The sequence below is a fragment of the Electrona antarctica genome, assembly GCF_951216825.1.
Source record: "Electrona antarctica genome assembly, chromosome: 22".
NCBI lineage: Eukaryota > Metazoa > Chordata > Actinopteri > Myctophiformes > Myctophidae > Electrona > Electrona antarctica.
In genome coordinates this window covers 15,146,643-15,160,052 of record NC_136805.1, presented here as the reverse complement: position 1 = coordinate 15,160,052, position 13,410 = coordinate 15,146,643, and the positions used below count along the sequence as shown (strand labels likewise).

Genomic DNA, 13,410 nt, shown 5'->3' with positions numbered 1-13,410 from the left:
GTTTAGCCCATTTAGGACTGAGGCCGATTCTAAAAAAAAATCTTCTAAATCATGAAAAATTTATGTTTCTATGTCAGTGGTGACTCAAACTATTTCATGTCAAGGACCCACAAGAATTAGATGTATTTGGACGCCGACCCGCATCTGAAAATATGTTGTTCCAGGGACCCCCCAGAAGCAAAGATTTGAGTTAAATATGTTCGCTCTGAAAGAATATAAATTCAAAGACCACATTTTCATGATTTTCTTTCAAAAATAGCAGATCTACAAGCTCGTAGCGCGGCACTCGGTGCCGCACTATGAGCTTCTAGATCAACAGCTATAAAGCTTAACATAATGCTTAAAACACCAAAAGGGGTTCCCGCCCAGAATGGCTTAATGCCTTATCTGTGCTATGTGATGTCATTTGATGTGGTATTTGAAGTGTCCAGGCTAATAATACAGTCCATTGTTTGCGGTGGTGACTGTCTGCATGCAGGCTGCCAGCAGTCCCACTGCGGAGGAGGAGGTCATGTCCGGGGCAGTCAGCGAGCGGTCAACCAGAGAGCTAACACCGGTTGAGGCGCAGGCCACACCGGCATAATTACAAACATAATATTGTTGCTGTCGGGCAGAAACCTTGTATCTCCATGTTTCAACTTTTCTTTCTTTTTTCGTCAATTAATGCCCTACTTGGTCAAGTCGGTCGACTGGTCGTACAGCAGCGTCAGCCAAAAGTTGCGAAAATAGCCGATCTACCTGCTCGGCTATGCGTTTTGGAAAGATTTTGTAGGTGTGTCTGTGAGTTTTATAAATATTGAACCAATGGAAAGTAGGAGCTTGTGACTTTAATAATAAGCAGATTGGATCCCTGGGAAGTGTGTGTTTTTGTGCGTGCGTGCATGCGTGTGTGTTTTTGTGCGTGCGTGTTTTTGTGCGTCAGTGTTTTAGTGCGTGCGTGCGTGCGTGCGTGCGTGCGTGCGTGCGTGCGTGCGTGCGTGCGTGCATGCGTGTGTGCGTTCATCATGTACTTAATTTGCACTTGCATAATGTCTGAGGACGACCTAGAGAGACATGGTATCAATGAATCAATGTGGAAAAAATACTAATATATTTTATTTTTATCGCGTATATCAATTATTCCGGTTAACCACTTAATTACACACACAAATGGCACAAATAGCTGATCTACAAGCTTGTAGATTTTCACCATATACTTTTTTTGTTTTTTAAATTAAAATCAATTATTGATTGAAAATAGATACATAGTACATACATGCAAGGTCTCTGCCTTGTGGGGAACATATTAATGTTGATACGTAGATGATTGTCTATGAAACCAGGTAGCATTATTTGTTGTTTCAATATTTTTATTAAGCAGAAAAAAAAGACATGGACAATACATGAACTTATGACACATGGTCACAACATATGACACTTAACCCATTCATGAGATCAACCATAATCCCAAATGGGTTGACAGTACAATAACAGGACAAAAACAAAAAGTATATGCAAATCATAAAATACATATGCCAAAGGGGCATAAGGACAGAAAGTATATTCAAATCATAAGTACCTATTTACAGTTTCACACCAAATTGAGTATATTAGACATCACAATATAGCTGCCACAATCATCTTTTAAATTATGTAGGTCTGACCCCTATACCTCCTCATTGGTGTGTCGTCTAACTGGCCATTAGCATTATTTGTTGTTCTCTAATATGTCTCACATAACTCTGTCTGTATCCTCACTTCATGATATCTTGACGTGCAGTCGTGAAAACAGCTTTGACACCTTTAATCCATTGAGACCTGGAACGCATCCATGTCACGTTAGCGTTTAACCACATTAACCATTAACCCATTTTGGGGCGGGAACCCGTTTTGGTGTTTTTAAACATTGTTATAATTTAGCTATTGAAAAATAGCAGATCTACAAGCTCATAGCGCGCCACCGAGTGGCGCGCTATGAACTTGTAGGTCTGCTATTTTTGAAAAATCGTTAAAATGTGCCTCAAATCTTTCCGAAAATTGTCATGATTTAGAAAACGTATTTTTTTTTATTTCGACGTCAGGCCTGAATGGGTTAACACGAGTGTCTGAATAGGTGTAGTACTTTACAGGCCAGACGCCGTTGAGTTGCATGACTAATGGACACTTATTCCACTCTCCCCTCTCTCTCTCTACACATGAGTGGGCAATTAGTACAAAAAACGAAAAGTGAAAGTGCTATACTAGCGCTGAGCAGGCCAGAGTTATTGGTTTAAAGCGCTCTCACATCTCCACTCTAAAAGGCAGTTGTGGATTTGTAGAGGAATTCAAGTCCAGCTGAATTGGTCTCTTTTAATGGCTGCGCCTCGTAGCGTTTATGGCTAACCACTCTGTGCAGTGTTGCGTTCCCACTTCCTCTGTGGTGGACATGACAAAGAACTTTTACTTATGTAGTGTTGCGTTCCCACTTCCTCTGGTGGACATGACAAAGAACTTTTACTTATGTAGTGTTGACTTCCTCATGGTGGACATCACAAATAACTTTTACTTGAGTAGCGGCAGTGGCTCAGGTGGTAGAGTCGCTGCTTGGGAGCCGGAAGGATCCCACTCCAGTTCCATCCCGGCTCCCCCCAGAGTTAGTGCCAAAGTGTCCTTGTGCAAGACACTGAACCCCTAATTGCTTCCGATGAGCAGGTTGGTGCCTTGCATGGTTTCCTCCTCCGCTGTGTGTGTGTGTGTGTGTGTGTGTGTGTGTGTGTGTGTGTGTGTGTGTGTGTGTGTGTGTGTGTGTGTGTGTGTGTGTGTGTGTGTGTGTGTGTGTGTGTGTGTGTGTGTGTGTGTGTGTGTGTGTGTGTGTGTGTGTGTGTGTGTGTGTGTGTGTGTGTGTGTGTGTGTGTGTGTGTGTGTGTGTGATACTTTCCAAAGTATGACTTTCACTCCACCTCATTTCAAAGACAAATGTTGATATTTACACACAAAAAGTACATAAAGTTCAAATTAAAGTACATAATTAACCACTTAAGTTCTATTTCAAAGATAGCAAAAAATAGCAGATAACCTGTACAACTGAAAATGTATAGGGAATCTTTTAATTTGGGGGCTAAATATGTTTCAACACATTGATATTAAAATTAACATTTATTTTATAATTTTCACCTTTGAAGACTTCAATATTTGTTTTATCATATACTTTAGAATACTATATTATTAATGCATATTTGACTGAGCAACTTTCACTTGTAGTTGAGTATTATTTGACCAGGAGTGTCCATACAGTTTTCAAAAATAGCAGATCTACAAGCTCGTAGCGCGCCACTCGGTGGCGCGCTATGAGCTTGTAGATCTGCTATTTTTCAATAGCTAAATTATAACATAATGTTTAAAACACCAAAAGGGGTTCCCGCCCAAAATGGGTTAACTGTCCTTTTGCGCAGATCACGCAAACCTCAGCAAAAAGAAAAGGACAATATCGATGGCCTCCAACTCTACTTTGACTCAGTCCAGTACTTTGACCACTGCTTTATGCCTAACCACTCCGTATAGTGCTGCCGCGTTCCCCACTTCCTTAATATTGGTCGACAAACAGCTGTGTGTAGGCCACCGTGTTTCCCAAAGTCGGATTTAACGCCTTTTTTTAATGTTTGTTATTTTGTCTCCAAAGCCATAAATGCCTCCGTAAACACTTCTCCTGGACTTCCCTGGTTTTGGCCGCTGATAAAGCTTTTAGTGTTGTTGTGTTCCCACTTCCTCACTGGAGTGTGTTGGACGACATGTGTCTCTGTCTGTCTCTGCCAAGGTCCTTATCCTTTTGTTTTTGTTTTTAAATTCCTTTTTAAACCAGATTTTTTTTTAAAAATCTTCTTTTTTTCTAAGACACGTGCACTGGTGCGTTTTTTTCAGCTGAATATGGGAGCGAATTTTGGAGGACGGGAAAAAAAATCGACCTCACTTTGTCAATTTGCACACTGTCCGTGTGCAAACTGTCGCCTGTCGTCCGTATACATTTTCTTTCGGGCCAGGGTCGATGTTCTCAGTTTTCCACGGCGGTCATGGGGTGTTGGTGACAGGCTGACAGCTAGTGATAGCCTACTACTTTTGGATCTGCAAAACACAGCGAAAACAAAACGCTCCAGTGTGCAACCACCTTTTACATTTAGCTTAGTTTGCATTAGTTTAGTTTGTTTGAATAGTATAGTTTGAATATAATACCGTCTGTCAGGTGAAAACCTCATAATGTCCAATACAGTACATTTTCAGTATTCAAATGCAAAAGTAGCAGATCTACAAGCTCAAAATGTGTCTCTTCGCGCCGCATTTCAAGCTTGTGGACCTGCTACTTTTGATGCTTTTGAGTGACTATGATCAAGAAATCACACCTGTGTGAACTGAGTGGTGTAAGGTCTTATATAGACTGATCAACTGTGGTCTGACGTAATGAAATCACACCCGTGTGAACTGGGTGACCATAGCAACTATGCTCATTTTTTGGTACGAACAGACACGTAAACTAACAAAGCCAGTTGTAGGAGTGAAACAAAACACAAAAAGTTAGAATATGGAGATAGGAGATTTCTGCCCGACAGCAACGATATATATACATTTGTCAGAGGTGAGATTCACACTATTGAATATTCATAAAACATATTGTGCAGTGAATACTCATCCAACCAAAGGATCCATTTGTGCACTCTCAGAGTTAAATAAGATGAATCTCACAATGTGTTGAAAGACAAAATAAGGGAAGCACAAGAAGAATGAGCGCTTCCGCTCGGCTGATGTGCTAAACGCGGCGGGGTGAGGTGGTCTCCATCTTGAGGGTCTACAGAGGCACTTTAGAGCCGTGTTCCATTTCACACTCCAGCTCTTCCATTCAACTTTAATTGCACAGAAGCCTCCATATCTGTCACAGAGCTGCAGGAATCAGTCACAGCTCACGGAGAGGCCATGTTCATGCGCTTGAAGACCCGTCTCCCAGTTGACAGCTGTGTATATACATGCAGGGTATCATGTGTGGGTTACCCTGCCCTTCCCCAGAGTTGTGAAATAAGTGACTTATGTAATTGAATAGTCCGACTGCAGGTGGCCAGCAAACCAAGTCCTCCAAATCCCCTATCTTTTATGTGTTTTGTTTTTTATTCTCTTATCACTATGAAAACTGAATTCCCCTTGTGGGATCAATAATGATCAATCGATAGATCAATCGATAGGTCTTGTCTGTCTGTCCTGTCTGTCTGTCTGTCTGTCTGTCTGTCTGTCCGCCCGCCCACACTGCAAAAAATGCAGAGAAGTAGACCTCCTTCTTGGAAATGGTACTACTCTAATTGGTCCCGAGGACTTGCATGCAGAGCTACTTCATGTCAATCTCCATTGTTTATTTGCCATTTGAGCCACATACCACCGTTTGATGAGGTTTAGCCTCTCATACCCAACACGTCGAATATTGTGTTATTGTTGGTTAGGATTTTGTCCACAATTCAATGCTGTATTAATGTTGTGCCATAGGACTGATAACAGGAAAACGTTGAACAAAATAACAATGACAGGCAAACGTTGAACAAAATAACAATTATTCTGTAATTGCGTATAGACTTCTTGTAAATTAAGTAATGCAGGTGTTTAGCAATACTTTAACTCCTGAGAGCTTAAAATGAAACCAAGTGGACACGTAATGAGTCTAATGACCACTGATGCAGAGGATCGGAGTGGATAGTGATTAGAGAAGACGTGCTGTGTCCTCAGGCTCTGCAGATAAGATGCTCACTGAGCAGCCAAAGAACAGTCACAGCATCTCGTCAGTTGACCGTGATCCCATCTCCTCAGTTGGCAGTGGTGGAATGTAACCTATTAAGTACTTTTGTTTAAGTTAGTTTCACTTAATTTAGTGCTGTGCAGTACACATTTTAGGGACTTTTGCTTTACTTGAGTAGTTCCATTTTTCAAGACTTTAGACTTTAGACTCCATTGCATTGTACTTTTTACTCCACTACAGTTGTTTGAAGATTTTAGTTTACAGTTACTTTGTAGATTTAGACGATGATGGCCCTATAGCTGGTCTACAAGCTCAACTTTTAAATCTGCTATTTTCACAAAATATTGAAACGGGGAAACCCAAAACTATTACTTTTCAGGATTCTAATTCAAAAACAGCAAAAGAAACGGTTCTACACGCTCGAAATATTCACTGTAGTATGATCATCATACGTACCTCCATAATGATAGAATATGTAGATAGAGGTTTGTGCCCGACAGCATTTGTACTGCTACTTTTAGTTAAGTAAAAAATAAATCATGTTGTAGTACATCTTCCACCACTGGCGGTTGGAGCTGCCATGGGCGATCAGATGACGGGACAGATAGAGAGAACGACACACTGTACTCCCATGTCTCTCTGCTTGCGCTGCTGCTGCGGCTGTGCTTTTCTGTGGCAGGCAAGTTCAAGTTAAGAGCCAGGGAACTGTGATCCCTGTGGCGCTGTCGCAATCGGTGGTGCGTAGCGCCCATCTGGATTTGGCCTTGGCACTTTTCAAAACACACATTTGCATGTGTCATCCTGTATAGTCCCCCCTATCCTTTCTTTTTGGTAGTTTGTCCTCGGTGCTTCTATCCGCTATTGTTGGCTGTTTCAGTGTCACCCGTCATGCTCTGCCTGTCACTTTGCTCTCTGTTACGAGACTGATCGAGTCTTCCAGGAGATATTATATAAAAGGAAACTTTATACACTGATACGCTCAACGTTTATAGACGTTTTCTTCTTCTTCTTCTTTTCTTCTTCTTCTTATGTGATAGTATGTTTGTGTGTGATACACTGAGATTGTTATGTCTAATATTGTTGTTAATGCATTTTAATGGCTTGGGTCTGTTAAAGTTATTCAGTCATAATTATTATTAGGCCTACTGTCTATCTATCAAGCAGAGTCTCTCCGGGACCCCCACCCTCCCTAACATCTCTCTCTTTCTCTGTGTCTCTCTGGGACCCCCACCCTCCCTAACATCTCTCTCTTTCTCTGTGTCTCTCTGGGACCCCCACCCTCCCTAACATCTCTCTCTTTCTCTGTGTCTCTCTGGGACCCACACCCTCCCTAACATCTCTCTCTTTCTCTGCGTCTTCCTCTGTGTTTTCTTGCCATCGGCGGTCTAGCAGCACAGAGGCCACACAGTGAATAGAAAACCGGCTAATTACTTCCACCCAACTTCTCCTCCTCCTCCTCTCGGCTCCTCCATGAGCCCCCCCCCCCCCCCCCCCCCCCCTGCGAAACAAACAAACACGGCATTCCGTGGTGAATGCCAAGTACTCCGGCTCCGAATGAGTGCGGGCACTTATTACCCTGCTTTTTTAATGATCAAATAGCGGGATGCCTCTACTCATGAATGCCACGGTATCCCTGTAAAAACATTTCCCTGGAAGCAAGGAAGGAACGTTACGTCGTAATTAAGCCTATGGTAAATGGGCCACTCGTTTGTGTACAGTACATGCACTACTATACGCATGTTGTGTGTGTGTGTGTGTGTGTGTGTGTGTGTAAAATGTTTGAGAACGACAGGTTTAAATAGCAGTAGGAAACAAGCCCAAATAAACTACTACATTTTACAAAAATGCCCAAAAACCTGCAACTACGGTGTACGAATTATTGTAAGTAAGTAACTTTACAGAAAAAACATAAGCCCAAAGTCAAGTAGACATGGCAACTGATGCATCATCGAATTGTTTGCCGGCACCGGAATTACCATATTTGTGTGTACTTCTGCCTCACCCCCTAGCGCTTCTCTCTTGTATTCTGGTCAGCTTTGATTGACAGATGCTAGTTACTGTGTGTATATATATATATACAGTATATATATATACAGTATATCTTGGTTGTGTTTTTGTTACTTGTAGTTGTTGTTGTTTTCTTGACCACAAATGTACCGAATGCATGTTGTTTGACAGATGCTAGGTTCATTGTTTACTTGGTATGCATGGTTTCTTTGAGGCACTGCACTGCATTGTTTTTTTTTACTAGACTAGACTTCTTATAAGTATCTTAAACACTTGTAAGTAGATCTGGCCTGTATCTGTAATTACCTGTAATTATCCTAAACTGTAATTGTAAATTGTCTGCGATTTGATTGTCTGCGGGGATACATCTGTGTATGATTATACAGCTGTAACCTGTGAATACATGTCTCGTTGTTACACTATACTGTATGGTGTCATTTTGATGTGGGGGCAGGCGTCTAAAGCTATACTTTGCGGGTGGCTGTTCCGCACCGAAAATAGAAGATCTACAAATCGGTTATAAATCAGGCTTAAGAAATCAAAAAGCAGTCACATGATACCAATAACTCACCCAATAGCATCACGCAACGCACACTCACTCACTCACTCACTCACTCACTCACTCACGCACTCACTCACTCACTCACCCACTCACTCACTCACTCAGACACACACTCAGACACACACTCACTCACTCACACACACTCAGACACACACTCAGACACACATTCAGACACACACACACACACACACACACACACACTCAGACAGACACTCAGACACACACACACACACACACACACACACACACACACACACACACACACCTTTGGCCATACTTTTGGTGTTTTGCAATTAGGAGCCGTTTACTGAAACTGCTCTCCCCACCACTTTCCCCAGACACTCTACTGTTCATTGTTATCGTATTTTTGGTTGAGTGTTCACCAAGGAGAGACAGGATTATACCACACACATTTCACTCACGCATGTATGCAAGCAAGCGCAAGCACGCACGTGTGCACACAGTCACACACACAAGTGCAAACCGTTGGCCAGTGTGCACGGCAGCTTCCTCGCTGAGCAGGTGGGTGTGTTCTGTGTTTGGGGGAATGGTTGTCAACTTGTCAGCCCTTCCCAACATTTATTCAAACAGGCAACCCTGCACCCCACCCTACCTCACCCCACCCTACCTCACCCCACCCCACCCCACCTCACCCCACCCCACTTATTTTCCCAGTTTGTGTCACTCAACACTGACATGCATGATTAGCATTCTACCTCTGTGCCTCGTTATGGTCTGTCTGTCTGTCTGTCTGTCTGTCTGTCTGTCTGTCTGTCTGTCTGTCTGTCTGTCTGTCTGTCTGTCTGTCTGTCTCTCTCCCCTCCCCCGCTCATTTCGCCCTCCCTGTGTGCCAAGGTTATTACAGTTTTACATTTTTACATTGTTTGTATTTTTATTTAGTTTTGACTTTGTGTTTTGAATTTCAATTCAGTTTCAGTTTAATTTAATTTTAATTGGTTTCAGATTATATATTTTTGTATTAGTTTTATTGTTGGTTAAAATAAAATGTACCTTTCTTTTTTAGCTTCCGCCGCTAGCATCCGTAGGCCTCCCATGTAGAAACAGCCTACATGATAATCTGCAGTACACATGCACAGGTTTATTAGTGTTTTTTATGCTCAGAATGGCATAAAGTGCCATGTTTAGAGCCTATTAAAACATTAGTCCGTGCTCACGCTAAGATTATTAATCGTCCGGGCGATCGTCCACCACCTAGGCCCCTCGCTACACTACAGATAATTTCCGGCTCGGGTGGAAGTAACTCTTCTCATCTGCTTATTTCGCGCATTTCTCTGGCACTGGTGCCACGATCGCCCCTAGATGGCTGAGCATATTGTGTCCCCCAGGTGGTGAGCACCATGGGCAGCAGAGTGGCATGCATCAGCACCTATAATAACTAGGGCTGTCCCCGACTACGTTTAAAAAATTTGTATAGTCAACTATGATTGGCCAAATGTTGTCTATAGGCGACTATTAGACGACTATTGTTTTTTTGCATGAATTTGTCTGCTCAGTCTGATTGCATGAGATTAAAGAAAATATGCAATAGAGCATCATTACATTTGGGCTATGGGGGTTGCTATAATGTCTGATTTAACATGTTTGCTTGGTTTCTCCCAATAAATCATAATATATATCCTTTTTTTAAACTATTTGTTAATTAATATAACAAATTAGGCCAAGCTCTAAGTCGAAGACTCCCTCGGTCGATTAGTCGACTAATTGACTAATCGAGGTGAGCCCTAATAATAACCCTGCCCTGTGCCTCTCTCTCTCTCTCCCCCTCTCTCTCTCCCCCCCCCCCCCCCCCCCCCCAGGTGGCGGGCACCATGGGCAGCATGGAGAGTGGCATGCAGCAGCACCTGGCCCGGCTGGACGAGATCCTGGCCACGCGGGGCGACTACGTGCAGACGCTGCGCTTCATGCAGACCATGGTGGACAACGTGGTCAAGCAGCTGCTGGGCATCCCCGACTGGGAGGAGGCCAAGGTGGACCTGGCCGCCGTCGCCGACCAGACCGCGCACGTCGAGTACTACAGGTATAGATGGTGCTACAGTTTTTTTCCCCTCTTTTTTTTGATATTTTTGGGGGCTTTTTGCCTTTATTAATAGATTGGTTGACAGGAAACGGGGAGAGAGATGGGAGGGAAGACACGCAGCAAAGGTTGTTGGGATCGGAACTCGAACCCGCGACCCGCTGTCAGGCTGGATTACCAGCCTAGGTTCCCGGACCGCTAGGCCAGCCCGCCAGGATGCTTTGATAACATTTGGAATTGAACGGATTATGGAGGGATTATGGAGTAGGCTGACAGGAAATGGGGAGAGAGATGGGGGGAAGACTTGCAGTAAAGGCTGTCGGGATCGGGAGTCGAACCCGCGGCACACTGCCAGACTGGATTACCAGCCAAGGTGCCTGGACCATTGAGCCTGGTGCGTTCTTTTTCAATCTACATCAAATGTCTTCGCCAAAAATGGCTGATCTACACACTCACAACATGCCGTGACACGTTATGAACTTTTAGATCAGATATTTTTACCCTCAGAGTCGGGATTCTGGGGGTTCAAGTGATTAAACGTAAAAGTATAAGCTTATTTTCAATTTGTCATAATGGAAACCAAATATTCTCTCAAGTTTTCCTCGTGGCATTCTGTATTTTACATATTTACGTAGCGTCACATGACATAACTGTAAGGTGCTGTAAAGTAACAATGTAATTCAGGGGTGCCGTGGATGAAAGCCTTATTTACAGGGGTGCCCTGAGCCAAACATGTTTGAGAACCTACTGCATGTGCTACAGGCTACAGCATGTTTTTATTACTCGTGAGGACATTAACATTCGGCGTGAGCTTATATGTCGGTGCACCACACCAGTCCAGCATGTAAGTATAGGTATAAATCAGGCATAACTCCAACCATATAGACCTAACCTCTAAAATAAATGATTAATCCTAACCCTAACCCCCAACCTGAATTTGGGGGCCTGGATTTTACAGGTAGCTGGTGGCCTATCTACAGCTGCTGCTATATTATCTATATATATATATTATCTGGAACTGCTGTCATTTTCGGTGCATGACATCCGCTTGCAACTAAACTTATACTAAAGTATAATTTATGCTTCAGAGGCATCCCACTAGCGGGCCACCAACAGTGCCCACATTCACCGCAGCATGTTCCATGTTGCATGCATGGACGAATCGGGTCTGCGACTGTGTCTGTCGCTCTTCTCTCTGCAAGCCTCATGCAATGTGGCTGCAATGGATGCATCAGCCACTTTGGCTGCGGTGCTCTGTCTTGCAGCGTGGCTGCGGTGCTTGTGTGCATGTGGCATGTGTGCATCTCTTCTCTCCATATGGCTAATGCAATCCTCAGCAACTAACCTATCCATCATGCATCTGCAGCCGTGCACTAAAAGGGCCCAATGATATAGTGCTGTGATCTAAAAATGTGTTTAAATATTGAACCCTTGAGAGACTGCCAAGTGAGTGAATCAAATATTTACCCCACACCCTGAAACATAAGTGGTATTTTTCTGACATCGGGGCTCACAGTAGCTTTCAGCCAATGATGACAACTTAGCAACTGGAATACCCCTTTGGCAACTGTATTTGCCTATGGGGAGAAATCTGAGTGTCTTCTTCTGGCAGACATTAGCTGCTGTGAATATTTGCAGTGATTCCCAACCTCTGCAAGTGGCTGCCCATATCATTTTGGAAAACATTACGATTTGAATGATAATAATTTAACATTAGTATGAGTTCCATTGATTATGTTAATTCCGTTGATTCGTCCCAGAAAGAAAAAATCAATTGATTGATCATTAAAATGAACTGGAGTGGTGTGTTGTGTTAAATGGTAATGATAAATGGTGCATATATATAGCGCCTTTATCCAAGGCACTTTACACACATTCACACACCAAGGCAATGCCAGAGGAAACCATGCAAGGCACCAACCACACATCGGGAGCAATTAGGGGTTCAGAGTCTTGCTCAAGGACACTTCGACACTTCTAACTCTGGGGGAGCCCGGGTTCGAACTGGGAACCTTGCGATTCCCATCCGGTCACTCTACCCCTGAGCCACTGCCCCCCGTTGTTGTTGTTTTATGTTTGAAAATCTTTTAAAAATATATATGTATTTTTATTTATTTTTTATTTTTTTATATAAGAAACTGAAAAATGCGATGACCCATGACACACACATCTTATCTTCTGGGGGTCCCTGGCACAAGTCATTTTCATATGGAGTTCCACAGGCCAAATACATTTGGGGGTCCTTGATACTTGAAAAAGTTTAAGAACCACATATGTAACCACATGTGTAATATCAGTGGTTATAATTGTATTATTGATCTTAAGAGCTCTCTCTATCTTATAGTAACGCACAGGCTGCTCTCTGCTGGTATTGATCTGTAAGCAGATGCCTGCCTGTGTTCCTGCTACCGTATGACTCAATACTCACACACTGCTGCTATACCTGCTAATGGACTCATTACCTCGCCCTTAGAGTGTGTGTGTGTGTGTGTGTGTGTGTGTGTGTGTGTGTGTGTGTGTGTGTGTGTGTGTGTGTGTGTGTGTGTGTGTGTGTGTGTGTGTGTGTGTGTGTGTGTGTGTGTGTGTGTGTGTGTGTGTGTGTGTGTGTGTGTGTGTGTGTGTGTGTGTGTGTGTGTGTGTGAAAAGGGTTAACACATTTGGGAGTGTTTTCACGTTTGCTTTTAGTATATCTTGATACCAATGCCTTTGTACTTAACACAATCGGTGCCGGTATGCCTTCAAAATAGGAGCTCTGGGGTGCCGGAAAGACATGGCCGCTTTTACTCTGAAATAAAAAAAGGAAAAAATTCAGAATATTCTTCTCTCGCCTGATATCATTGAGGATTGAGCTAGGACGTGCACACATGTCCTTTGTATGCGTCGATTGGGTTCCCTAGGACATGTGGAGCCGTCCTACGGACGGAAACGGTACTGTAGGGAAACGTATTTTATTCGGTTAAAGTAAGTGTTAAATGGCTCTATATTCTGATAGTAGAGTGTTTGTTCAGTAACACTGTTAAATAGCTCTATATTCTGATTGCGACCGCATATATGTTGATCTGACCCCCCATGCCAAAGCGC

The 13,410-nt window shown here is 43.1% G+C and overlaps 1 protein-coding gene across 3 annotated transcripts in view; it reads left to right on the top strand.

Moving 5' to 3' along the window:
• LOC306915669 (protein tweety homolog 2-like) overlaps positions 1 to 13,410 on the top strand; it is a 115,760-nt gene that overhangs the window by 63,985 nt on the left and 38,365 nt on the right. For all 3 annotated transcript variants that reach the window (XM_079493167.1, XM_079493168.1, XM_079493169.1), the window contains one exon: positions 10,112 to 10,332. In XM_079493167.1, coding sequence (XP_079349293.1) covers positions 10,112 to 10,332 — 221 coding nt within the window. The remainder of the gene's footprint in view (positions 1 to 10,111; positions 10,333 to 13,410) is intronic.